Source organism: Pyxicephalus adspersus, chromosome 5 (genome assembly GCF_032062135.1).
Source record: "Pyxicephalus adspersus chromosome 5, UCB_Pads_2.0, whole genome shotgun sequence".
Lineage (NCBI taxonomy): Eukaryota > Metazoa > Chordata > Amphibia > Anura > Pyxicephalidae > Pyxicephalus > Pyxicephalus adspersus.
This window is the reverse complement of record NC_092862.1, coordinates 142,177,640-142,205,323: the sequence shown is the minus strand read 5'-3', so window position 1 is coordinate 142,205,323 and position 27,684 is coordinate 142,177,640. Positions and strand designations below refer to the sequence as shown.

The 27,684-nt window shown below is 41.9% G+C and overlaps 2 protein-coding genes across 2 annotated transcripts; one reads left to right on the top strand and one right to left on the bottom strand.

Moving 5' to 3' along the window:
• Window positions 1–653: 653 nt before the first annotated feature.
• On the bottom strand, window positions 654–16,877 carry LRRC72 (leucine rich repeat containing 72). Its single transcript, XM_072413426.1, has 9 exons — window positions 16,866–16,877; window positions 14,779–14,861; window positions 12,943–13,012; window positions 12,155–12,236; window positions 7,321–7,434; window positions 5,660–5,749; window positions 3,420–3,590; window positions 2,255–2,285; window positions 654–1,074 (listed from the first exon to the last, which is right to left on the bottom strand). The coding sequence occupies exons 1-9, from the start codon at window positions 16,875–16,877 to the stop codon at window positions 912–914; spliced, it is 816 nt and encodes a 271-aa protein (XP_072269527.1). The 3' UTR covers window positions 654–911.
• A 440-nt stretch (window positions 16,878–17,317) lies between these two features.
• SYF2 (SYF2 pre-mRNA splicing factor) lies at window positions 17,318–25,632 on the top strand. Its single transcript, XM_072412961.1, has 7 exons — window positions 17,318–17,435; window positions 18,382–18,480; window positions 18,977–19,102; window positions 20,201–20,318; window positions 22,009–22,099; window positions 22,806–22,904; window positions 25,271–25,632. Exons 1-7 carry the CDS (start codon window positions 17,322–17,324, stop codon window positions 25,434–25,436), a joined length of 813 nt encoding a protein of 270 aa, XP_072269062.1. The 5' UTR covers window positions 17,318–17,321; the 3' UTR covers window positions 25,437–25,632.
• Window positions 25,633–27,684: the final 2,052 nt, after the last annotated feature.

Below are 27,684 nucleotides of genomic sequence, written 5' to 3'. Positions count from 1 at the left end.
GAAATAAAAATTCTAGGTAACAAAACCAAGGAGTGGAATAATATAATGCAGCACTCTCTGCACTATGCCAAAGCAGATTGATTTATTGTTCCCTGGAGGACATATTTCAGAAAGATTCCCACATATAAGGTTGGTGGCTCTGCTTTCTGAATGTATATGGTGTAAATTATTTTACCTCGATGTACGATAAATCATAAGGTCAGGTTCAGCCTTCTATATATTAGGGTAATACAGCCACTTCCATACATACAATATACTGTGTAGGAGGCAGCAAGGAGCCTGCAGTGGGAATATTTCTGAATTGTCCTATTGATTTGGCCACAGGTGGTCCCAGATCACCAGACTACCCATAAAAAAAGGATTAGGAAGGGCAGCAATGCCTGAGTGAGAGTCTGGACCCCTGTACACATATACCGTTCTGATAAAGGTTTATCTGTCATTAATTATGAATAAACGTCAATCTGTGCAGCATTACAAACTTACATTCTCTTCATATTCCCTGCAGTTCTGCTGCTGTAAGTGAGGAGAAGAACCCCTATGTCATGACTTGAAGCCAACATTGGGGTAATGACTGCAGAAGTACTGTAAGTCTGTGCCAGAATAAGGAGTGTGTCAACTTGGGTTCACAGAAAGTAGGTTGACTGACACTGGGGACAGCACTGGATTCAAAGTTTTGCAATGAAAGCTGATTTATTTTTATAATGTCTGGATACTTATTTAAAAAAAAAAAAAAAAAATAGAATTCTTTTTTTTGGCAGCTAATGGAAATGCTGATACAGAGCGGCCTGTATGATATGACATGATCACACGGGTGGTGTTTCTGTATCTTTTCCTCATTCAGTTCTGCGTTTTGTTATGAATCGCTACATCTGAGTAAAAAAACTGTTGCTAGTGTCCCCTGATACAGACTTCTATCTGAACTCCACTGTAATTAGGGGAGGCAGGTTGCAAGGTTGGTCTGTACTGCGCTTCTGCAAGGAAGGGGGCATTTTGTTCCAGTCCACAAAAGAAAACTGCATGATGGACCTTCGATATCCTCTTAATAAAACTTGATCTTCTATAGGAATGACGTCTCTGAGATGGAAACAGGAAAACAAAGGAAGAAGCATTGTACGTAAATTTAATGTGCATCTATCAGAGAGAATAACATGGTGATGGTATTCATTGAAAAACCTTTTAAATGTGAGCTGAGATACTAAAATAGTTTACAATTATTACTTATATAGCGCCGACATATTACACAGAGCTGTACAAAGTCCATAGTCATGTCACTAAATGTTCCTCAAAGGAGCTCACAATCTAATGTCCCTACCATAGTCATATGTCTTTACCACAGTCTAAAGTTAACTTTGGAGAGCAGTCCATTACCCTAACTGCATGTTTTTGGAATGTAGGAGAAAACCCAGAGGAAACCCACACAAACACCGGGAGAACTTGCAAACTCCATGCAGATAGTGTCCTGGCTGAGATTTGATCCTGGGACCCAGCACTGCAAAGGCCATAGTGCTAACCTCTGAGCCACGGTGCTGCCCATTTACAATTTAAAAAATCCATCAAACTATTGTGCTGCCAGTGTTGGGTAACATAAATCAAGGCACTGAAGGGGTTAAAATGCCCTTGCAGCTACATCAGTATTGTGAATTGTATCTCTAGGGTTTATAGTGGAAGTGACCAGGGCAGCTCCCAATCATCTCTATGGTAAGTGGAAATGCAGACCCTGCCCTCCCTCCAGGCTTTCCTGCCTCTCCTGGGAGCCCAAGAGGATGCCTGAGCCATTGACAGTAAGCTTTTTTTTTTTATACTAGGGCCCCTACAGAGAACATGGAGGAAAACATCTGAAAAAAAGCTAAGTGTGCCATCTGCTGGTTGCATATACAATACTATATAAATGTTCAATAGTTCATACTTAACTAAATATTTTTGTAAAATTGTATTTTTTTGTTTTAAACAAACTGCCGAACCAGTGTTTGCTTAGGGTTTCTTGAGCAATGAGCAGTTTGTGCCTCTCAGGTCAGTTTATCTGAATCCAAAGATCTTTTTGGTTATCTGTAAGGGGGACATTCTTCCAATAGCATTCAACCACCAAGCTAATGCACTGTGAGCTGTGGATATAGTAATTATAAAAGGGGTTCCCTAAGAGCTGAAAGTTATTATTATTAATTTATTGGGTTCTCTACAATTCAATTTACTAGACATTGAATTTACCGAAAACTAAAGCAGAAGAAAAATAGAGATTGGTTTCTTTATTACTTACCCATTTGAGGAATAGACCAGAGCAGAATTGCCTGCAAAAAATGTAAAGGTTACAAAATTATTTTAACTTCATATTTATACTATACAATATACAACATGTTCAGCAAACAATAAAATGTAGCAGGGGTTCAACTTTAAAATGTCTCTATAAAATAAAGGTCTCTGTAAAGCCAACCCGCTTCTTTGCCCCCACTGTCAAGAACTTCTTGGAGTGTTGGTTTCTGTTGGCCCCCCACTGCACTCTTTGATTTCCTCTGCCAGTCCCTACGTCATACAGAACAAAATAGTGGAGTGGGTGCTAGTGGAAGAGACCAAAACAGCTAGGGGGGACAGGTATATGTGGCATATAGAAGTATGTTTATTATTGTTATTAATATTAATAAAGAGTATTTATATAGCGCCAACATATTATGCAGCGCTGTACATTAAATAGGAGCTGCAAATGACAGACAGATACAGACAGTGACACAGGAGGAGGAGAGGACCCTGCCCAGAAGAGCTTACAATCTAAGAGGAGGGAAAGCAGCACACAATATGAGAAATGCTAAAGATCTTTAAAGCTAATCTCTGGGCACAAACCTTCATCGAATATTTTCCTCAATAGGCACATAAAAATTATTTTGCAAGCACCAAATACTTTTACTTTGAAAAATTTTAGAGACAATTTCATAGAATGTAGCAGAGCTGTGGAAGAGACTGAACAGTCCGCCCCCTAGAGGCTGCCTGAAGAAAACTACTGGAAGGGGCAGATAAAAAAACACCCCGCATTAGAAAAGAGAGCAGCAGTGCCAGCTGTGAATACAGAAGTGTCCTAATGATCCAAAGGCAGAATATTGCACATGTGTGTGCTTTGTAGTCTTTGTAAATCTGCAGTTTAATAGATTTTTAGGGTTTACATTCATTTTAAAGCACATCTGCATAGCCAAAGCACAGGTTGCTTTAACCCTCACCACTTTTTTTTCAGTATCAGTAATACTCCAATTGACACCTGCAGGCACATTTATAAAGAGGTGAATGTGAAATTCACTCTATAGTCACTGCAGGTAACACTTCGTTGGGTATGTGTTTAAAATTACAACAAATTCACTGCAGTGAATGTTTGGTAAATGTCACATTAACTGCTCTATAAATATGACCCCTGGTGGTAGTGCAGAAAAAAATCTTACCAGCATTACCTGAACGTTCCATCCATCTACAGGACGACGCTGAACCTTTTATCCTGGGTCTACTGCTAGGGACAGAGTTGGTCCTTCTTCCAAACCCTAAGGATTGAAGCACGGCTGTTCTCTCTGGGTTAAAAAGCTTAAAGGCTTCTTCTCTCTCTTTTTGTCTGACTTCTACAACAAGACAAATTTCATATAATTAGAGGTGAATAGTTTTTATCTTAACGATCACTGCAAAAAATAATTGTGATTTAGTAATGGACTTTGGGTCTTCCATGGTGCTAAGATTCTAAGGAAGGTTGGGTGGTGGTCCTTGGGGCCTTCCATAGAACTGAGATCACAATGAACGTTAGGGAGTGGATTTTCCTAGAATTTAGAAAAGGTCAGGTGGTGGACTTGGGGGCATTCCATGGAACTAGAAGTAATTTCAGCTGGTGGAGCTGGGAGCCACTGAAATTAAATCAAATTTTAGAATACCATAGAACTAAGATAACAAAAAGGTCAGCCAATGGACTTGTGGGACATCTAGAGAACTGAGATCACAACAAAGGTTATGGTAATGGACTTGGAGGTCATCCATAGAACTGGAAACACAACAATGGTTAGCTGGTGGAGCTGGAGGCCATTGAAATAAATCAAAGTAAAGTTCAGCCAATAGCCTTCTATAGATCTGAGGCCACAAAAAGGTCATCCAATGGACTTGGGAGTCTTCTATAGATCTGAGGTCACAAAAAGATCAGCATATGGCCTTGGGGGCCATCTAGAGATCACAAAAAAGGTAATTTATTTGACTTGGAGGTCTATCATAAAACTGAGAATAAAACAAAGGTTAACTGGTGAAGCTGGAGGCCATTGAAATTAAATCAAAGTTAAGAAAATGGACTAGGGGGCCTTCTATAGAGCTGAGATCACAACAAGGACAGCCAGTGGACTTGGGGGTCTCCCAATGAACTGGGATCACAACAAAGCTTAGCTGGTGGAACTGGAGGTCATTGAAAGTAAACCAAGTTCAGCAAATGGACTTGGGGGCCTTTTATAAAACTGAGATCACAACAAAGGTCATCCAGTGGACTCCATAGCTCTCATAGAACTAAGATCAACTGTATGGAAGCCTGAAAGTGAACCTGTGCTTTGTCCATGTAGAACACAGCAACCTTACCTTCCTGTTGCTTATCCAGCTCACCTTGCAGTACTTCCAGGTATGGGGAAACATGTGATCCTCTCCCCTTCCTGCCACAATATAAGAGCAGAAGCCTGTTGGTCTGCATTCTCCTCCTTTTAGCATGCTTTGAATTACTGATTGGCTGCTTCTTTCTATATTGTACAGGGATTGCAGAAGGCCGATAACAAATCAAGTCCATTTGCTTGTAAAAGGATAAGAAAGCACAGACTGCCAGTGGAGGAAGGGAAATGGTAAAAAAAAGTATTAGGGTTCTGATATCTATCCTATGCAATGGGGGTGGAGGGGGATTTACTCCTTTCCCCTTCAACACTGGGGCTGTGGGTGGCCCTTGGACATCCTCACAAACAAAGCAGAAGTACTGATCCTTCATTGTATGTGATGATATCAAATGTCTGATGGCAGATAAAACAGCTCCAATATATGGATTTAATTTCTCTATTTAGTTGTTTCCCTGGAGTTCAGCTTTAAATAATTTTGCATGGAATATTTTCTGTCCTGAAATTCCTTCCAAATATTTAGAAACCCCTGCCTAAAAGAAAACCTGTACAATCACAGCCTTCATATCTGGAGATAATCATACAATCTCTGCACGAAGCTGCGTGTGGCCAGCTTCACCTCATTACATTGTTCAGAAGATAAATTTGCAGCTACTTGATTTCCCGTGTCACCGTACAGAAATAACAGATTTACATAGAGATGTTATAACGCAGAGCCTCAAGTATTCCTGCGTGTCATGCAGAGAGCCTGCGCTCCCTTCCCGCCGACAGACAGATGTAAATTCCCTGCCACACAAGCTTAAACAACACAAAGCAGCTCCGGGGACTCAACAGATTTCAGCAGTCTCGTTTTTACAAATCCAACTTAATTTGAGGCTGGACTTTGTCACTGACTTCAGAAAATTACAGCAAGGCCAAAAAATGTGCGGGCAGGAAAAATCTGTTTTGGTTTTGGAAAGCATTTGGTATTCTTTATGTTACTTTGGTGTGGCATATTTACATCCAGCAAAAACAAGCTTTCATTTAACGGTGGGATTAAATGCAGGCGTCATGGTTGTGCTTACGTTCCCGATCGAGGAGCTCGACTGAAGGAAGGTGATGGACCACATAGGCACGATAGCCCGATTCCTGCTCCAGGGGGTTGTGAAATAGATCTGCATGCAACATAAAAAAAAAATGATTAAAGCGAAACACCTGTCACATATTACCAACACAAACTAATGCAGCACTGTAATCAATAATACATCACTTGCAAACAATGGGCCTGATTTATTAAAACTTTCCATGGAGAGGATACACTTTCATCAGTGAACTGGGTGATCCAGCAAACATGGAATGGATTTCTTAAACGTCATTTGCAATTTGTTAGCAACTGTTTTCAATGCTGGACCGGATCCATTCCAGGTTTGCTGGATCGCCTAGCTTCACTGATGAAAGTGTATCCTCTCCAGCCTTGGACAGCTTTAATAAATCAGGCCCAATACAAGTACTAATCTTGACCCAATGTCAGCTTTCTGTACAGTTCCTAATGGGAAGCAGAGGCAGGACAAGGCACTCATCAGGTGAACAGTGAAAAGAGCAGAGAGATGAGTACATCAGTTGCTTCTCTTTTAAACAGCAAGACATTTAAGTGTTACTTAAAGCGGACCTATCATCAAAATTTGAAAATTATGCAAAAGGTTTGTTTTCCCTAAAAAATTTTTTATATTTAATTACTTTTTGGGAACTTCTTTTAAACTTCCACTCCCTTTCATTTTTATACAGCAACAGCAAAGACTGAAAGCTCCCTGGGGATGCTCACCTGTCCCCGTTCCATTGCGGGTTTCGCCATCTTTGTTGTTCTTCTCTTCCTTAATTCAGTCTTTGGCAAACTTGCGCGGCCAGGTTGGGATGATGTAACTCCTGCACAGGCGCATTTTCTGGCCATTAATGCTTTTGACATATGGGCAGCAATCTGGCAGGTAAGAATACTTTTTGCAAAAGGGATGTTGTCTGTCTCTCTGTGTATTTATTATTATTAGTAATAATAAACAGAATTTATTTAGTGCCAACATATAACGCAGCACTGGATTTAGCCAGTTGCTTGGAGTTCAGATGTAAATATGTCCCTATAGGGCTATATTGGTAGGTGATTCAACGTATTAAGGTGAACTGGTCAGCATACTCCTTGCACTGCAGCACACCTGATGGGCTTCTTTGTGCTGCTTCTCCATCACTGCATTAGCTCTGCAGTACAAGTACTGTAAGAGGCTACAACCAGATTTAGATACTTACACTGCTTGCTAACATACAAACACATATAACTTGGAATAAACGTTCTAATAAAATCACTAGCAAGTAGACTCCTCTTTTAAAAGTTATTTTACATGTCTTATAGCGAATGCACAACATAGTATTAAATTCTAGACCATCCTTGGTATTTGTAATGTGATAGGAATGGGGCTGGGAAAAGTTACTCAAATGTCCATGCTGGATTACGGGGAATAATATGGAGTTTGCTGCCCCTTTGCAGTTATAAAAGCCTTCACTCTTCTGATCGGGCTTCCTATAAGCTTTGGAAGCTTCCATCTCATGGCAGCTTCCATCTGATGCTCCTCTCACAAGTATTATTATCCTGTAATAGCTGGAAGCTGTCATGAGTACATGGAGGACACCTGCAGACAGCTGGTTCAAAGCTTCCATTTAGTATAATTATCCCTGGCAGGTTGACCAGTTCAGTGATTACTTAGGACTCGGAGGTTGGTCATCCGTTTCAGCTCTTGTACGGTTGCCTGCAGCTTGGTCAATCGGTTATCATTCAGCATCAGCGTGTGTAACGAGGTCAAATGCTTCAGAGAACCTGGAAATAAAATGGGCATGTCTGGTGACCAAGTAGTGGATTTCAGGAAATTAATACATGGAGCTAAATGATGCCAATCTAGACTTTGGTCACTGACATAACCAGCCTGCTGCAATAGATTATGCCTACATTATCATGGCTGCACCTTCCCATAACCCTGGCTACACTGAGCTGTGATATCCACTAAAAAAAAAAAACAAGACATGGGGATCTATTTATTAAACAGGGAGTCTGACATTCCCTGGTGGAGAAGGGAAGGGTCCTCTTGGGTCTCAATGAAGGATTCTCCATCAGGGAATGTTTGAGGAAACGTCAGATTCATGCTTTATAAAAAGAGCCCATAAAGAAGACATTAAAAGTCTTTAAACCCTAAAAATAAACTTTTTTGGTGTGTAAAATATATCACTTGGATCTTCTTCTTGAGGAGCAGGGGACCTTGCATTGGTGATGTTTAATGGCTGTCACCTTAAATGATCATTAATGATCATTTTGTATAACAGATCTACAAACCAGAGCTATACAGACAAGCTGCTGGTCTGAGAAGGACAAGCAGGACCACAGGGACTACATTTGTTCTTATTATTACACCCTAAACCAGTGTTCATCAGCCAGGATTCCTCCAGAGGTTCCTAGGGGTTTCTTAAAAAGGAACTAAACTGAAAACTGACTAAAACAAAAAAAATACACTTACAAATACCTTAAATCCTGCAGGGCAGTCCAATCCATCCTGAGATGTCTTCCGTCGGGTCCAGCGTCGTCCCGTTATCCGCCCCCGAGCCGGGCAACGTCATTATTACCTTTTCTTCCTGGTTCTTCTTCCTATGTCACCCGACCCACCCCATACCCAGTGCTGGTCTCACTGGGTATGCGTGAGATTGGCAAATTTTTCTTTTTTCACGAAAAGGCTCCTTCTGCGCATGCCCAAGATAATTGGGTATGCGCAGAAGGAGCACCCAAGAGCTTGCCTGGATGCGTGATGTATTTATCCCGGGAGGCCTTGCATTCCCATTCATTCTCGATCACCTAGGCGATCAAAAAATAAGGGAGCAGTGCTACAACCTTTTTTTTTTAAAAAAAAAAAGGGGTGCAGCACCGGCCCCTAATTCTCGATCTTAAAAAAAAAAAGTCACAAGCAGGTCAGTTTAAGTGACACCAATGATCTTTTTTGGCTATCTGTAAGGGTGATATCCTTCCCAATGGCCAGCAATGTAAGAGGAATTCTTCCCACTGACCACCAAGCCAATATACTCTGAGCTGTAGATATAGTAATTAGAGCTGGGTCTCCCTAAGATATGAAAGTTATTTCAAGGGTTCCCCCATTTTAAAAGGGTTGAAAAAGGGTGCATTAAAAAGTAGTTATTGGAGCAATGTTTCTCAGCCAGGTATTCTCCAGAGGTTGTTGGAGTTTACATAGTAAATCAGATTGAAAAAATACATAAGTCCATCACGTTCAAACATAAGGGAAATAAACATATCCCAGATATAACCCTATGAACATAGTTGATCCAGAGGAAGGCTAAAAAAACGCTTGGTTCCTTAAGCCATAATTGATTTATTTGGGGGTCTGTAAGGGTGGCATTGTTCCCAATGGCCAACACTGTGAAAGGATTTCAGTACACTGACCCCAGGTAAATTTACCATGAATTGGGCATATCAAAAATATTGTCAGGGTTTCCCTGAAATCTAAAAGCTATTTTAAGAGTTCCCCCATGTTAAAAAGGTTGAGAATGGCTGCATTAGACATTAAATAATGTCGAGAAACATCTATACTGATGTTAGATTTTCACCAAAGATGATCACACAAATCATGCGTATGACCCATTCACCCCCTGTCCATGGCTGTAACACGGCTGCATTGTGTAATAAAGCAATGCACCAGGAAAGCAGGCATGGCTGGTGTCCCCATACTACTTAGATTGCAATCCTGTTCGTGCAGAACCATATTTGTCTTTCACATCATGTTTATTTCTGCTTATTTTTCCTGAAGTTTATAAATTATTAATAATATTAATATTATTAATATTATTAATAATAATTACACAGCGCTGTACATTAAATAGGGGTTGCAAATGACAGAGAGACACAAGCAGTGACAAAGGAGGAGGAGAGGACCCTGTCCAGAAGAGCTTACAATCTAAGAGGTGGGGTAGTAGCAATAGGAGGGGGATATGGATTGGTGGGTGAGTAGTGAGGGTTTTAGGATACAGTAGACGAGGGGTATAATTTGCAACCATTTATCAATCAATAGTGATATATATTATGTTAAAGAAAATAAAGTTTTCAAGATTTGACATTCTCCTTTGTGAAGTTGGTTAATGAAGGTTTTAGCTTTAACATTTGTTCCCGTTCTGCGGCTCTACCTGTAATTCCAGTCATTCATTTTAATTACTCCAATCCCTGTGTACAGTATGAGCTATTGTCACATGAAAAGACAGGTCCCACAGATCAGGACTTCTTTGTGTTAGGATGATAACCTTCCTTTTACCCTGCTGTTTGCTTTGCTCTATTTTAGTCTACAATTTGTGTGTGATCTTCTAGAAGCTGCTGGACTTTGTTTTACTCTAGAAATGTTTCCCGGTGTGAAGTTGTGTCTGTCCTCTGTAGAACAGAGCTAAATCACATCTTCAGAAATATCCATCACACATCTGAAGAGATCTGAGGAATGCCTTGTACAGATCTATCAAAGCTTATGAAGGAAAAGAAAAGCAAAAGACAGATAATGGAAGTAATACATAGAGGGTATCACATTGGAAAATAATTTACTTCTGCCTGTTATGGCTAAATAAAGAGAAGGCAGATATTGTAATTCTTCATTGATTTAATATAGATGTCAGCCATAATAGAACAATACAATATACATGTATACGCTTATTGGCCACTTCATTAGGTACACCTGTACGGCTGTTTTTTGATCCAAATATCTAATCAGCCAATCACATGGATAACCTAAAGTTTTTCAGCATGCAGACATTGTCAAAATGACCTTTTGATGTTTAAACTGAATATCACAATGGGGGAAGAAAGGTGATTTAATGACTATGAATGTGGCATGGTTATTGGTGCCAGGCAGGACGGTCTGCTGGTTTGTTGGAACTTTCACACATAGCCATCTCTGGGGTTTACACAAAATAATCTGTAAAAGGGAAAATATCCAGTGTGTGGCAGTTCTCTGGGTGAAAATGCCTTGTTAATGCCAGAGGTCAGAGGAGAATGGTCAGATTGGTTCAAGAAGGCAACAGTAACGCAAATTACCACTCAGCACACCTGAGGTCTGCAGAACAGCATTTCTGAATGTACAACATGTCCTACTTTGAAGCAGATGGGCTACAGGTTTAGGAGACCACACCAGGGGCCACCAACAATGGACTAGATGATTGGAAAAACATTGCCTGGTCTGTAGAGTTTTTATTTTTGATGCTTCATTAGGATAGTTGGGTAAGAAGATGGCATCAACAACATGAAAGCATGGATCAATCCTGCCTGACTTGGTTCAGGATGGTGGTGTAATGGTGTGGAGCATAATTTCTCGGCACATTTTAGGCACTTCACTACCATTTTTTAAATGCCGCGGCCTATCTTAGTATTATTGCTGACCATGTCCATCCCTTTATCCTTGTGTTTGACCAACTTCTGATCACATCAAGGATGTGCAGCTAATAAATCTGCACCACTTGTGTGACGCTATAACATCAATATGAACCAAAATCCCAAGGAACATTTCCAGCACTTGTGGTATCTATGTCATAAAGAATTATGGAAGTTCTGGAAGCAAAAAGAGAGTCCAACACATGTGTGTGAATGTGCAAATTAGCTTTGGCTAACCTAAAGAGACCCTGTCAGAAGACTATTAGCTTTACCTAAAATGACCCAATTTTTCCCCCATTATTTCCTTTTCTAAGCATCTAAAAGCCCCGGGACTGCTGCTGGGTTCTGCCATCTTTGGATATGATGTCAGCAGAGCTGTCACTCGAGGGACACTATAATATTCCCCTTGCTTCTCCTCTAACTGCTACATGAATGTTTATGTTGGTAGGTGAGGGGAGGAGCAGTAAATAGAAACTCCTAGAAGAGGTCCATGACACATAAAGTTGAAGGGGTCTGTGCTAGGGAACTAAATCGTCAACTTTTTAGCACGGTCAAAGACACATTGCAAGTGAATAAATGTCAATTTATAGCTAGGAAACACATTGTAAGTACTTGACTGATCCATTGTTTTATCATCATTTTTAAATTGGGTGAGAGGACTTCTTTAACATAATAAAGATCCAAACTTTCAGATCACCTTATTTTCCTTTTTAAGGTTTTTAAGTGCCTAACCTAAGTTGGCCAATAAAGGATATACCCTAACCGCCCACCTTTCTGCAGTAACATGGTACAGGGCTGTGCTGATTTTAAAGGACAACATAGAGGTGTTTGATTCACCCAAATTCAGCCTTGCTTCACCAATGTAATGCAGAGGCACACAGGCTCTATACATTTTTCTTTCCCAATATACAATGTAAAGGCTGCAGCTTGTGGTATTTCAAGGAAACCATTCACTGCTTGATTTTGGCCTAACTGTTGCAGAAAAGCTTATAGCCAGCTGACTGGTTGCTGGAAAATACTTCCTCCAATGTGCTGCACACTACTAGCAGGGTTACCTTGTTCTATATTTCACCTATAAAAAATCCGGCACTGAAATCCGGTACTGAACAATATGCGGGCAGAATTTTACCTTTACCTGTAATATCGCAGAGTTCATTATGGTCCAGATGCAGCTCAGACAGACGGAAATTTGTATTTAAAAAGTTTACCCTGGATATCTGAAACACACAAAATAATGGTAAATACCAGATGATTTCAATGTTTAGTTAGCTAATTTTTATCTCCATCTAAGTGCAACCTGTCTAATGCCCACTTCTAAAGACTAATATCCACCCATCATCTAATTTCCAATGACAAACGACTGCAAGATGCATGAACAAGCCCTGTACATACAGCACTGGTTTGCTCTATGGAGGGGAACGATGGAGCGGCATACTGCTGGGCTCTCTTCCCTTTACTTGCATTACGATCATTTGTAGTTTGTGGATCCGCCAGGACAGACGACGAGCACTGCATTTCGCGTGTGTACAGCGCTCGTCTGAATGACCATGCTGGCAGATCCACGAGCGAGGAATGATCGTAATTGAAGTGAAGGGGAGAGAGCGCAGCGGGGTGCCGCTATGTCATTCCCCCCTCTCCATAGAACAGAACAGTGCTGTATGTACAGAGCTCGTTCATGTATCGTGCATTTGTTTGATGTTGGAAAGGATCATGAAAGATCCTTTTCAAGGACAAATTATTGAACGTGTGTACATAGCCTTAGTGAGCTGGTATAAATTTTTTGAAAAAGAAAACAATAATATCTTACTCAAACCATTTTTGATGGCTCCAATCCGTTTCTGCTGCATGCAATACAAAATAAAACCTTTACATATAAAGTTGCTTTATTATATATTTTATATATGTTGGTTTTAGTTTCTATACCTTGTTATGGTTAAGCCACAAATATTTTAACATGCGAAATCTTGACAGATCTGTAAATTCTCTTAGTTCTCTGTGGAGAAAAGGAACCGAAAACATTATAATTCTTATTCAATAATTGATATAACATGACTATTGTATTATATTATCTTGGACCCTTGCCTTTATATTATAATGTTTGTGTCTTGGGCTATGTTCAGACCTCTGTTTGGCTTTTGTAGGCATTTTTACAGCCTGTAAATGTTGGAAAATCCCTGCAAAAAATAGTTTAAAGCAAAATAAATTGGTTTATTTTTTGTGCTTTTGCAGGCTATTGGCATTTACAAGTGTTTGTTTAGATGTCGTTTTTGCCATTCAAAGGTCTCCATAGACTTGTATTCAACAGCTCATAAACACTTGGCTAGGTGTTTATTTGCAAGCCAGATGTTAAAGGGAGAAAGGTAGCCACGTGTTAAAATCAGCCAGGTACAATAGGCAGCCTGGTACAAAACAGCCAGTTACAGAAGTCAGCCAGGTACAAATGGCAGCCAAGTTACAGGTGTAGGCTCAGGGGGGTAAAAAGGCAGCCAAGTGCCTGCTTTTTATAGTCTGTTCCCCACCCTAGGATGTGAGGACAGACATCTAGAAATTAATAGAAAGGGGGCTTTCATTCTAAAAATGCTAAAGACTAATGCTAAAGCCACCAACAACACTGGCTATGTTGGGGGTCTCACTGAACTCCTAAAGAAATATGTGAAATTGGGGGTCTTAGTTTATATGGCCCCTTCTATAACTGAGATTATATTTAAAAAAAAGTCATATCTATCTAGCAGTGAATGTGAACAAAACAAACTCAAAATGAATGAAAAAAAGAAAAATTTTATGTAAGAAATATCTAGAATATTCTGAATATCTCACGTGACATACAAGGTCTGTCTATAAAATAATGAGACTGATATAATAACTGACTTTTATTTATTGATTTAATAATTCTAATATTTGTCCCCTTCAATAGACTCTCCAATTACAATAAAGCTGTTGTCTTGTTTTCCATTAATGGAAGGTGTGGAGCAGTTTCTGATGTATTTTTCTTTCCTGCATCCATTGACACAAAGCGAGTTCCTTTCATCACCAATTTCAATTTAGAAAAAAGTGCCAAGGTGCCAAATCTGGTGAATATGGAGGATGCTCCAGCATAGTAATGTGTTTATCGGTCACAGAAAGTGCTGTGTGAGAAGGAGCATTGTCCTGATGAAGAATGAAACCATTTCCCACATTTCTGCCGTCTTTTCCTGACTCTCAGCTTTGTCTTCCTTATAATAATGTTGGGTCACTGTTGTACCTTCTGGAACCCATTCTGCCAAAATGACGCCTTCATGTCACAAAACACGATGACATGGCTGTGAATTTGGACTTTTTTGATTCTTGGTGATGAAGGTGTTTCCAGTGACTGTGGTTTTGTTTCAGGATCATACTGGAAGATCCGGGTTTCGGCACCAAGTAATGACTTTATGAAAAAGGTTCCACTCCACGTCAATTAGCTGCAGAATATCAGCACAAATTTCCTTGCAGAGCTCTTTTTGCTCTAAAAATATCAAATTGTCACATTGCTCAACTTTTATACTTCTCATGATTTCAGCACATGAGGGGAAACACAGCGGCATTAAACAGTGACTGACAACAAACTAAACACAGAAAGTGCCGGCGTTTGTACACTGTCATGGCAAGAGATCAGAATCATCTCACTGCTTTGTATACCAAATAGAAACACAATCTCATTATTTCATAGACAGTCCTCGTATATGAGTCAGATAATCTAGTACAGCAGCTTGGATAAATTCTAGCAGGACATTTACTTACTTCCTGGCCAGATAGAGCTCCTGCACATCTGAGTCTTTCCTGTATCTGCGCTTCTTTATCTGCTCCGCTATAATCTGCACCAACAGTGATCACATGTTTATTTTATTTATTTATCACATATTGAATATACGCTGGTCTGATCACTTCTAATCATAGCTGATACATAGGACCCAATGATCTATTGCTGGTGACTAGGAGATTCATCAGATCACCATTGAAATTGAGGTATTTGTATAAGAAAAAATACCAGTAAAGTAATTATTATATTACCAAAAGTGGTGATCATGACATAGGATACCCCTAGGGACATAATAGGGGCACCTCCTGGGGCATTTAATAAGACACCCCCAGGGACATAATAAGGGCACCTACTGGGGCATTTCTTAGGACACCCTCCAGGATATAATAGGGACACCTCCTGGGGCATTTCATAGGACACCCCCAGACACATATAAGTGGCACCTCCTGGGGCATTTCATAGGACACCCCAGGGGACATAATAGGGGCATCTCCTGAGGCATTTCATAGGATACTACCAGGGACATAATAGGGGGACCTCCTGGGGCATTTCATAGGACCCCCCAGGGACAAATTAGTGGCACCTCCTGGGGCATTTCATAGGACCCCCCAGGAACAAATTAGGGGCACCTGCTGGGGCATTTCATAGGACATCTCCAGACACATATTAGGGGCACCTCCTGGGGCACTTCATAGGACACCCCAAGGGACATAATAGGGGCACCTCCTGGGGCATTTCATAGGACCCCCAGGGACAAATTAGGGGCACCTGCTGGGGCATTTCATAGGACACCCTCCGGGATTTAATAGCGGCATCTCCTGGGGCATTTCATAGGACCCCCCAGGGACATAATAGGGGCACCTCCTGGGTCATTTCAAAGGACACCTCCAAGGACATAATAGGGGAACTTCCTGAGGCATTTCATAGGACACCCTCAGGGTCATATTAAGGGCACTTCCTGGGGAATTTCATAGGACCCCCCCAGCGACATAAAAGGGGCACCTGCTGGGTCTTTTCAAAGGACACCTCCAAGGACATAATAGGGGCACCTCATTGGACACCCCAAGGAACATAATAGGGACACCTCCTGGGGCACTTCATAGTACACTACCAGGGTCATAATAGGGGGACCTCCTGGGGCATTTCATAGGACCCCCCAGGGACAAATTAGGGGCACCTCCCAGGGCATTTCATAGGACACCTCAGGGACATTTCATAGGACACCCCAGGGACATAATAGGGGAACCTCCTAAGGCCCTTCATGGGACACTCCCAGGGTCATATTAGGGGCACCTCCTGGGGCATTTCATAGGACACCCCTAGGGACATAACAGGGGCACCCCCTGGGACATTTCATGGGACACCCCCAGGGATGCAATGGGTGCACCTCCTGGGGCATTTCATAGGACACCCTCAGACACATATTATGGGCACCGCCTAGGGCACGTCATAGGACACCCCAAGAGACATAATAGGGGCACCTCCTGGGGCATTTCATAGGACACCACCGGGACATAATAGGGGCACCTCCTGGGGCATTTCATAGGACACCCCCAGGGATATAATAGGGGGACCTCCTGGGGTATTTCATAGGACATCCCAAGGCACAAATTAGGGGCACCTCCTGGGGCACTTCAAAGGAAACTCCAAGGGACATAATAGGGGAACCTCCCGAGGCACTTCATGGGACACTCCCAGGGTCATAATAGGGGCACCTCCTGGGGCATTTCATGGGACAAGCCAAAGGACGTAATAAGGGCATATCCTGGGGCATTTCATAGGACACCCCCAGGCACATACTAGGGGCACCTCCTGGGGCATTTCATAAGACACCCCAAGAGACATAATAGGGACACCTACTGGGGCATTTCTTGTGACACCCCAAGGGATATATTAGGGACGCTTCCTGGGACACTGTAATGCCCCCTCTAGAGATAATATAGGGTCACCTCCTGAGGCATTATTGAGACATTTATGGGGTCACCCTGCAATGGCATTGACAAGTTTCTCACACAGCTCTGGGAACTTTGACTTCCAATCTGCCATTTGTACCTCCACCAGCACTCACCCTCTCCGCCATCTTAGCTTTCTTTGTTGCTAGGATACGGGGGGGGGGTCACTCAGTGGATGAGGAGGCGGGGCCATCTTACCGGAAGTAAGATCGGTGAAAGATCAGTGGGGATGCAAGATCAGGGAGAGCCGGAAACTGGCTGATGCCGCTGGAAGTGGCTGCTAAGGCTTATGAAAACTCGATCGAGGTAAAAATACATTTTATATGTTGAAGGAGAAGAGGAATAATGGGGCTGGGGCTTTACTATAAAGAATGCCGGGACCTAAAGTAGAGAGAGATTCTGAAATTTGTATTAAAGGATGGAATGGTCACGTGGCCCAGCAGTTGTAATATGAGGGTGGGGGGAGATACTGGAATTTGTAGTCCTTCTATAGAATGTGAAGGAGTTGATGGATCTTGTAGGTACAGTGGCCGCCATATTAGCTTGCTGTGTTGCTAGGATACGGGAGGGTCATGTGGTGTGCGAGGAGGCGGGATAACCTCACCGGAAGTACGTCAGTAATTTGTTTTACGAAAGATCAGGGAGACCTGGAAATGGCTGCTGAGGTTTATGAAAACGCCATCGAGGTAAATACCTTATATATGACGGAAGAGAGAAAACATAGAGGGAGATGTATGGGGGGGCGGCTTTACTATAAGATTATGATAGGACTTTGTAGTATAGAAAGATTGTGAAACTTAGTACTACCTAAGAGGGTGAAATGGTGACTGGGGCCTAGCAGTATTGTAATATGAGGGTGGAGGGAGATGCTGGAATTTGTAGTACTGCTATAGAATGCGAAGGAGGGGCGATGGGGCTCGTAGTTTCCCAGTAGAGGGTGAAACGGGGATGACAGGGCTCGTAATTGCCCGCAGGTGTGTTAAAGGGAGCAACGGGGCTTGTAATTGTCTTGTAGAGGTTAAAAGTGGGGGGACGGGGCTTGTAGTTGCCTGGTAGAGGGTGAAAGGTGGGCGAGGGGCTCGTAGTTGCCTGGTAGAGGGTGGAAGGTGGGCGAGGGGCTCGTAGTTGCCTGGTAGAGGGTGGAAGGTGGGCGAGGGGAGAGGGTGGAAGGTGGGCGAGGGGCTCGTAGTTGCCTGGTAGAGGGTGGAAGGTGGGCGAGGGGCTCGTAGTTGCCTGGTAGAGGGTGGAAGGTGATGGGACTCATAGTTGCCCGGTAGACAATGTGGTGGGGTGGGGGAAGAAGGGGCTCATAGTTGCCCGGTAGAGGGTGAAAGGAGGGTGACGGGGCTTGTAATTTCCCAGTAGGGGGTTAAGGGGGGGCGACGGGGCTCTTAATTGCCTGGTAGAGGGTGAAAAGGGGTGACGGGGCTTGTAGTTGCCTGGTAGAGGGTGGAAGGGGGCAACGGGGCTTCAGTGACTTCAGAAATTACTGGGAATTGTGTACATTCTGAATACTTGGTTACTCAGGAATTTCATCAGACCTCTCTCTCGTAGAATTCTGGTTGGGGTGGTTGGATATTTGGTTTACAACCTGTACATCGCTCATCATTCACCTGTCACGTCCTTCTCTAGGAATGTACAGAGGAAACTTCATCCTCCACACCAGAAGATCTGACCTCACAGAAGAGAGAAGAACGACTGAGAAAGTTCAGAGAACTTCACCAGAAAAGAGTAAGAAAACTTCTGCCGGGTCCTCATAATGGGAAATATTTGTAGATCTGCGCTCTGTGCACAATATACAGAATGTAGCTTTATGTCTGGAGATGCCAGGATGGGATTTACCACATTATATTGTAATATTTGGGACTTCTTCATACTTATAATAGTGACCTCTGACCCAACGCTTCAACCTCACCTACCCGTCTTCTTCTGTCTTTTAAACCCTCACTACTTCCTACCATTCCATATCGCCCTCCAAATGTGTGCTACATCCCCCACCTCTTAGATTGTAAGCTCTTCTGGGCAGGGTCCGTTGCTCCTCCTGTGTCACTGTCTGTGTCAATCTGATTTTCAATCTCTATTTAATGTACAGTGCTCCATAATATGTTGGCTTTATATAAATCCTGTTTTTTAATAAATATTATTTCTTAGTGCATATCGATTGTATTTCTTTTCTTATTTATCACTCATAGGTTTGCTGTGATAACTAAATCTGTTATTTTTGCAGAATGAAGCCCGGAAGTTAAATCATCAGGAAGTGGTGGAGGAAGACAAACGACAAAAGTTACCCAGTAACTGGGAAGCTCGCAAAGCGCGGCTGGAATGGGAGCTGAAGGAGGAGGAGAAGAAGAGGGTAAGGCTTGGAAATCGTTTGGGTGACACTTTGTTGTGCTTGGTGTTAGTTTATTGCACCAAGTGTAGTATAAACTTCCTGTCATTCTTCTGACACAAGTGTCATAGGACACTCCCAGAGACATAATAGGGCACCTCCTGGGGCATTTCATAAGACATCCCAAAGCACAAATTAGGGGCACCTTCAACTGTACAGGAGATTTGATTATACATATATTACCCTCAGCATCTATACAAGGATACCATAATCCTCATCCTAGAATCAGATGCTCCTATGGAATGCTGAGCCAGCGAAATCTCACTAGAAGACGCTCTTGTAATAGACTGCAGTGTCTTCTCATGAGATTTCCCTTGCTTTGCATTCCAAAGGACGCACTGACGCCGAACGCCAGTGATGTCATTCTCAGCAATGCAGAAGTATGGGGTAAGGCAAGCATAACTTTTTCATATTTATAGGGTGTTTTTTCACTTAGTAGGTGATTAGTGGGGGGGCATTTTAGTGGAAAGTTCACTTTATAGTAAACCTGCTCATACAGGGCAAAGAAACCTTTCAGCCACACTGCTGTGTATACTTAACCTACCTATTTCCGAGAATAAATGAGTGTGGGGCTTGCTTTCCTTCCTCATAGGTGACATCATTATAGATAGGTTGTTTAATCCCACACAGAGTCCTCCTCTTAAATCTTCTTTCCCATGGTCCTGTAGAATTTTTACCTTAACTGATCTAAGTTCAACGTGGACGTCCTGCACTTTTCTTTTTCATCTACTAGCTGAGCCAATGCATACATGAATAATAAACAATTGGACAGGGATGCTGGAGATACCATAGTTCACTTTGCAGCCTTTGTCTTTCTCTCTCCTTGTGAATGATTGATTGTGTGTATGTTTATATGTATTCCCCTAGCTGGACCAGGAGTGCTGGTTTAAAATTTCTTCCTAGCCATTTGCCCTTTGTTCTAGTTCCTGAGCCTGTTAGTGTTCTTGGTATTCTCTCATCAGCAGAGAAGTGGGGAGGTTGCACAGAATCATCTAATAAGACTTTCATTCCACGCAAAAATACATTTTGGGATATTTACCGCTCCACTCTTGTCTTTCCTAGGAATGTGCTGAAAAAGGAATCGATTATGAGCGAGCGAAGTTGATGGATATCAGTGCTGATGAAGCGGAGAAATGGGAGAGGAAGAAGAAAAGAAAAAATCCAGATTTGGGTTTCTCAGGTATATTATCTGCTTTTGCTCAAGCACACATTGTAAACATTCATGATGTTTCTCTCAGGATCTAAAATTGTGTTTCTGGCTCCTCCCGCCATCTTGTGTCATTTCGAGGGGAATTTCTCCATTGCTGTGTTTATTTTCAGCACATATTTTTTGGCATGTTGTGTTTCAGGATCATATTGACAAATGTGAATGGTGCATACCTATTTTATGGGTTAGGATGAATGTTAAATCCCATTGTCTGAATCCCTAAATACAAGTGACAAGTGTAGGTTTAGACTAATTGGAGCTGATGAGTAGTGTTGCTGAAGGCTTTGGCCGAGTTTTCTCATCATATTCAGTTCCATTTTTTCAGCATATGCGGTATAATACCAACCACATGACACAGAACTCATTTCTATCTATTTTGGTGACAAAGCAAATGTCTCGAATTCCTGTGGTCCGTATTAAATTTGTGGGAATATTTAAGGATTCATTCCTCCTTGTTTGTTTTCTGTAGTGTAAGTTAGCATTTACAGCTTATTCAATGTTAATGTATAAAAGAAGCATTTGTTTGCCATATGATAGGACACTTCCGCTTTAAATGGTACCCATGTGGGTTTTGTTTTTCATATATAAAAATAGTAATTATATTAATATTGTGCCCATGGTGGCTCAGTGGTTAGCACTCTGGCCTTTGCAGCGCTGGGTCCCAGGTTTGAATCTCAGCCAGGACACTATCTGCATGGAGTTTGTAGGTTCTCCCTGTGTTTGTGTGTTTCCTATGGGTACTCCGGTTTCCTCCCACATTCCAATAACATGCAGTTAGGGTAATTGGCTTCCCCCCAAAAATGACTCTAGACTGTGATAATGACATATGACTATGGTAGAGACATTAGATTGTGAGCTCTTTTGAAGGACAGTTAGTGACATGACTCAGGGCTTTTTACAGCACTGCATAATATGTTGGCGCTATATAAATACTGTGTAATAAAAAAACAATTAGCTCAATCTTCTGAAATCCAAACATTGCTTTTGTAAAAGAACATGTTAAGGAAATCATTGTGCTTTTTTGAGATAAGATATACCTGTAATCGCTTCATTTATATTTTACTATGGAGAGAATTTTGTTGTGCTGATAACTCAAGCTAAAGGAAAGGATCTGTAATGTTCTCCAGCTACATTTGTGGTTCATACACTTCCTTTAGCCTGGAGGGTGATACCATTTTTTTTTGGATAGGAAAATGTTATTTAACTACGGTACAGTTAAATGGTATGGGTATTCCTATTTTAATTACTGCCTCTGTGCAGGAGCTTTGTACATAAGAGACTGGTCACGGCTGCTATTGTCTCTGGTGTGAGGTGATTGGTCTTGTACCCACCCCTTCCTGTTTTCTGCAGGCAGCTGTAGTAGGTTGGTTTGCTGCATCCCTCCCAAAGCTCTGTTTACAGTATGTGGTGCACAGCGATACAGTCACTGCTACTTACTAAATATTAAGTGAATTTGTTATGGCACACAAAGTAGAATTATCTCTACTACTGGACTACTATATGGCTATAGAAGAATAAATTTGTGTTCCTGGCGTTTTGATTTTTAAAGATATTCAGCATCAGGTGCACTTACAGCCATTTCACATTCCTAGTCCTTGCCTTCTAAATTTCTGTCTGTCATTCAGACTCTCACAAATGTTAATTCTTTACTTGTTCCCTACAGATTTTGCTGCTGCCCAGCTCCGCCAATACCAGCGACTTACCAAACAGATCAAACCGGACATGAATGAATATCAGCAAGAACGAGAGAAAAGGTGAGTGACATTGGTACCTTTTAGGTAGTGAAGCCATTACCCGGTACTCTTTGGGTAATATAGCGAGGCACAGGATAGTGGAGGTGGTACCTTCATTTACTGGAGCAAAGATAGGAATACCAGAGTGGATATCTTCAGAATTAGAAATACAGGGATGATGGCTTTGGTTAGGGAAGTAGATTGGGATGACATGCATAGTATCTTTTTAGGTAGTAAAGCAAAATCAGGAGGACAAGGACAGTACCGCCGGGTAATCTATCAAGGAATGAGGGGACAGCTGCTGTGCCTTTGGCAGTAAAGAAAGGATCAGGGATGCAGCGATGGCACTTTCAGGTGCAGTGTTCTCCACCCGACATGTAACCACCCGGCTGTTTTTGAGTGGTTACTGAAGAGTTGGATCACAATACAGGGGCTGCCTGCAATTTCTTCCAACCTGGCTTAAAAAAATTCTGTTTTCAACACTGAGGTGGTGATGTCTGGATCAGTATAACAAACCTTAAAATATGTTAAAATTAAAAAAGTCTGACATGGTTGCTCCTCTATTTCTGTTTTAGTTGACTCCCCTAAATGTAAAGGCATCATCTCTATCTCTCATAACCTTGCTTCATGGCCCAGTGTATCATTGTGTACATTAGTTTTGCTACTTTTGTTTACCTTGTTTATAACATTTTTTTGTTTGTCATTTTTAATTTTTTATGCACTGCAGAGGTGAAGATTTCTTCCCCACAGCGGACAGCCTGTACCATGGAACTCATGTCCCGTCCAAGGAGGGAGTGGACAGAATGGTGGCAGACCTGGAGAAACAGTAAGTCATTTTAGCCCTTTATGGATCACTGATATAGGGCAAACAAAAATTTGGCAATTTTTATAACAAAAAATTTCATGATTTTCAAGGGAATTGAAAACTAGCTTTGCAGTAGATAAATGCTTTTTTCCCCACTGTACTAAGAAAAGCTGTTTCATCCCTACCTGGCCTGGCAATTTCCCTCTCCAACATTATGGGTTGTAAACAGGTCATAGGTATCTTCCTGTACAATGCAGCTGGTCCTGCATTGTACTTGATGATTTCAGAGCTCCCAGAGATCTTTCATAATCCTTTTCAACAACAAAAGTCCGATGCCTGATAAGAGCTGTACATACAGCACCATTATGCTCTATAGGGAGGGGGGAGAATGACGGAACGGCACCCCGCTGTGCTCTCTTTCCTTCCCTTTCATTTCGATCGTTCATGACCTGTGGATTTGCCAGTGTGGTTGTCTGTATGACGAGCGATGCACATGCCAGATTCTCCTCCAATATCAGCCCTGATCATCTGATGTGTGTACGTAGCCTAACAGAGAGTGTGCATGTACGTGCCAACAATTAGCTTTTCTAATGTACTCCCTTTTGGTCTAATAAATGCACCACTAAAATTGTGTTATATGTTTTAGGTGCAAAAAATATCTTGCAGTGTGTTGCAAAGCTAGAAATTCAGACAGAGACTACTTTTCCCTATTGCAGACACTCAGAACTAAATCATTACTTCGATATAATCCGCAGTGGTGTTAGTTGGCCATTGAGTTGCCTTTCGTGTCTATCGGACAGGCAGGTTATTACTCAATGAGGACCTCTCAGTCTAGGACCAATGCATATGTATATGGTTACAGTGAGGGAAAGAAGTAATAGGTTTATTGTGAGACCGAATAGCAACAAAAGAACCCTCAAAAACCCAGTGCTCAAAAGTCAGAGCTTGATGTGCATTGTAGTGAGTGAAAAAGTTTTCACTCAATACAATGCACTATAAACCAGTCTGGAGACTGGCTAGGCCACTCCAGGACCTTCATGTGCTTCTTGAGCTTCTCCTCTGTTGCCTTGGCTGTGTGTTTTGTGTCATTGTCATGCTGGAATACCCACCCACCACCCATTTTCAATGGCCTGGTGGAGGGAAGGAGGTGCTCACCCAAGATTTGACGGCACATTGCCCTGTTCATTGTCCCTTCGATGTGGTGAAGGTGTCCTGTCCCCTTAGCAGAAAAACACCCCCAAAGCATAATAATGTGGCCACCTCCATGTTTGACGGTGGGGGATGGTGTTCTTGGGGTCATAGACAGCATTCCTCCTCCTCTAAACACGGCGAGTTGATGCCAAGGAGCTTTATTTTGGTCTCATCCGACCACAATACTTTCACCCAGTTCTCCTCTGGATCATTCAGATGATCATTGGCAAACTGCAGATGGGCCTGTACATGGGCTGTCCTGAGCAGGAGGACCTTGCAGGCTCTGCAAGATTTCAGGCCTTCAAGGCGCAGTGTGTTACAATAGTTTTCTTGGTGACTATGGTCCCAGCTGCCCTAAGATCATTGACAAGTTCCCCCCGTGTAGTTCTGGGTAGCTTCGTCACCGTTCTCATGATCATTGCAACATTGCAAGATCTTGCACGGAGCTGCAGACTGAGGGAAATTGACGGGTATTTTGTTTCTTCCATTTGTGAATTATCGCGCCAACTGTTTTCACCTTCTCACCAAGCTACATGGCGATAGTCTTGTAGCCCAGTCCAGCCTTGTGTAGGTCTACAATCTTGTCCCTGACATCCTTAGGCAGCTCTTTGGTCTTGGTCATGGTAGCCAGTTTGGAATCTGATTGATTGCTTCTGTGGACAGGTGTCTTTTATACAGGTACTGTACAAGCTTGGATTAGGAGCACTCCCTTACAGAGGGTCCTCCTAATCTCAGCTCGTTACCTGCATACAGGGAAAAAACCTGGGAGCCTGAAATCTTGCTGGTTGATGCGAGATCAAATACTTATTTCACTCATTACAATGCACATTAGGCTCTGACTTTTGAGCACTGGGTTTTTGAGGGTTCTTTTGTTATTCTGTCTCTCACAGCTGCAATAAACCTACCATTACAATTATAGACTGGTCATTATTTTGTACAAACGTACAAAATCGCAAGGGATCAAATACTTCTTTCCCTCACTGTATGTATGGATAGATATAAAAATTGTGGGACTGGACTTAAGGGTTGTGTGTACCAGGTATAGGGGTACCCCCTGCTTTACCTGTATACAGTAAGTCATGATACCGAAAACAGAGATTACATAAACTCTAACCCCAATCTTCACACTATGCCCACATCATATTCATGTAGCCAAACTATAATTATTTTAACTTATTTTCTTATTTGTCTCATAGGATCGAGAAGCGAGAGAAATACAGCCGGAGACGCGCCTATAACGATGACGCCGACATCGACTACATCAATGAAAGGAACGCCAAATTCAACAAGAAAGCGGAGAGATTTTACGGGAAATACACCGCCGAGATCAAACAGAACCTGGAGAGAGGAACAGCAGTTTAAGCTCGGAATGGGTTTTATACTTTGCTTTGTAAATAGTCTGCTTAATATGTTCTGCCCTGTTCTAAGGGATCTCTGTTTTACTTTGTATTCATAGATCTGTAAATCTTTGTATTCATAGATCTATAAATGTGGTGAAATGTGCACAGTTTTTATTTTATTCTTAAACAACTCTAATTAAAGTTTAATAATGACAAAATGGTGAATATCTCCAGAGGGGGCAGAAACAGCAGTTAGGAGGTGCAGGAAAAATTGGTTCATTTTTGTATGACCCTTTTTATTTATTTTGGATTGCATGAATGCTGTTATATTAGGGGCAGAGACAGAACCTGTTTTTCAATTAAGGATTTTATCTATTATCTAAGTGGACCAAAAATTTTACTTTACATAAAACAAAAAAAACCATAAAAAAAAGTGAAGCCCCTCCTTTCTGTCTTTAGCATTAAAGACGGAATGGGAGTACAGATCCTCCTGGGATACCCACGTCACGCATCCCAGGAGACTTCTGGCTGCTCGTTTTGCAGGGAAGGGTTTTTTTTTTTCATGGAGAAAAAAAAACGCCTCTCCCATGTACGTACAGTGGGAGCAGCACTCCCCCCTCCATATTTACAGCAGGATCCATTACCCAATATCATGTCTGTGCAGTACGATATGGGGTGGCGTAGACAGAACACAGATGAAGATGGTGGTACCTGGAGCTTCCTCTGCGCCGGAACAAAGAAGGATTCCATGATGGCACAGGACCCAATCCAGGAAAACTGGAGGAATCGGGATCTGTGGATCTGACCCTTCTCTGTTCCAAAACATCAATAACATAAAACATGACTAGATGTATTTTTCCAGTGTTCTTTTAAGCCGTGCACTCCACCTGGCTGGGTGGTTACTGAAAAGTTAGGCCACAATACAGAAGAAGGGGGCAGTTTGGACATAATACAAAGATGATTGAAAAATGAGACATATTAAGGGGGTTGGCTTTTTAAAGTTTAAAATATGTATAGGTGGGTGATAGAAAGCTGAAGAAATTATAGGTGTGGCTGGATTCCTTTGGGAACGCTAAATTTGTCATGTGTTACCCTGCCCACTTTTTGACCACACAATGGTGAAAACATTGCATTAGGGTAAATTGATTGGACATGATGACACAGTTACACAGTTTGCTGGATAACAAGAACTGTTAATAAAACAAAGTCAAAGCTAAATTCTGGATGGAAAATAATATATATTTTCCAATAACCACAAGTGATAGAAGAACACGGCATGCACCAAATGCCTTTACAATCACAGATAATACCTAACAGCTCCACCCACTAGAGCCTACCTGCAAAGTACTAGAGGTGGGTGGGTACAAGACCAGCCACCCCGTACAAAAGGAGAGAGCAGAAGTGACAGGTCTTTATTACAGGAAACTCTTACACAAAGTTTCACAATATTGCTCAGATCTGGAATAAATACACAAAGTGCTCAGTGATTCAAGAAAGACCACACAATGTTTGCAGAGTTCTGCTTTAAGCTTTAATATCGACATGCTGCAGCCCTTAAATCAAACGTTAGTTCCTGTTGGGTTAAAAAATCTCAAACCACAATGATGTGAAGTTTTCCATTGGCAGTGATGAGTAGTACTGTCCTATTACTCATGTGATCCCAGATTTCACTGACAGAAGTATTGTTGTCTTTGCCTGGCTCCAGGAAGCCGTGCACTGACATTTGCTGTTGGCATTGAACAATGGTGAGAGCTGAGCCAAATCAATAGGAGCTTCCAGGCCCGGTGGCGGTGACTCATGTGGCACAGCCGTTTGTCCCACAGATGACGGCTAAGTAACCATGAAAGCACGTGCCATCAATATTCAGACTTTTATCTTTGTTATGCTAAACAAACATCTGCGAGGGAAACACGCATCTCATTACCAAACTGCATATCCATTTCAAACAGCTAATGAACTGCAGAGGAGAGGTTTATTGGATCCGTGATAAATGGATTTCATGGAACGTTTACATGCATTCTCCTGGAAGGGGGAATAAAGCTAAATATTGGACTGATAGGAAAGATACAAATTGGTGTAGCTCTGATATCAATGATCCATCACTAAATGTATTTTAAATGTAATTCCATGTATGACAGGCTGGAGTATGCAAGGGGGCAAATTGGTCTAGGTCAAGGTTAAATATGGGGGGAACCTTGAAATAAATTTCAGGCCTCAGGGAACCCCTATAAATATTATATCCACAGATCACAATATATTAGTGTGGTGGT

Bases quoted from the DNA above. Each gene is read 5' to 3' on its own strand.
- LRRC72 (XM_072413426.1), bottom strand. The intron at 13,013-14,778 runs GTAAGTAAATGT...TTTTCTCCACAG, and splicing joins GAGCTCTATCTGGCCAGGAA to AGAACTAAGAGAATTTACAG. The intron at 12,237-12,942 runs GTATAGAAACTA...TGTGTGTTTCAG, and splicing joins TGTGGCTTAACCATAACAAG to ATATCCAGGGTAAACTTTTT.
- SYF2 (XM_072412961.1), top strand. From the start codon at position 17,322: ATGTGGTGTGCGAGGAGGCGGGATAACCTCACCGGAAGTACGTCAGTA. The intron at 19,103-20,200 runs GTAAGGCTTGGA...TGTCTTTCCTAG, and splicing joins AGGAGGAGGAGAAGAAGAGG to GAATGTGCTGAAAAAGGAAT. The intron at 20,319-22,008 runs GTATATTATCTG...TGTTCCCTACAG, and splicing joins TCCAGATTTGGGTTTCTCAG to ATTTTGCTGCTGCCCAGCTC.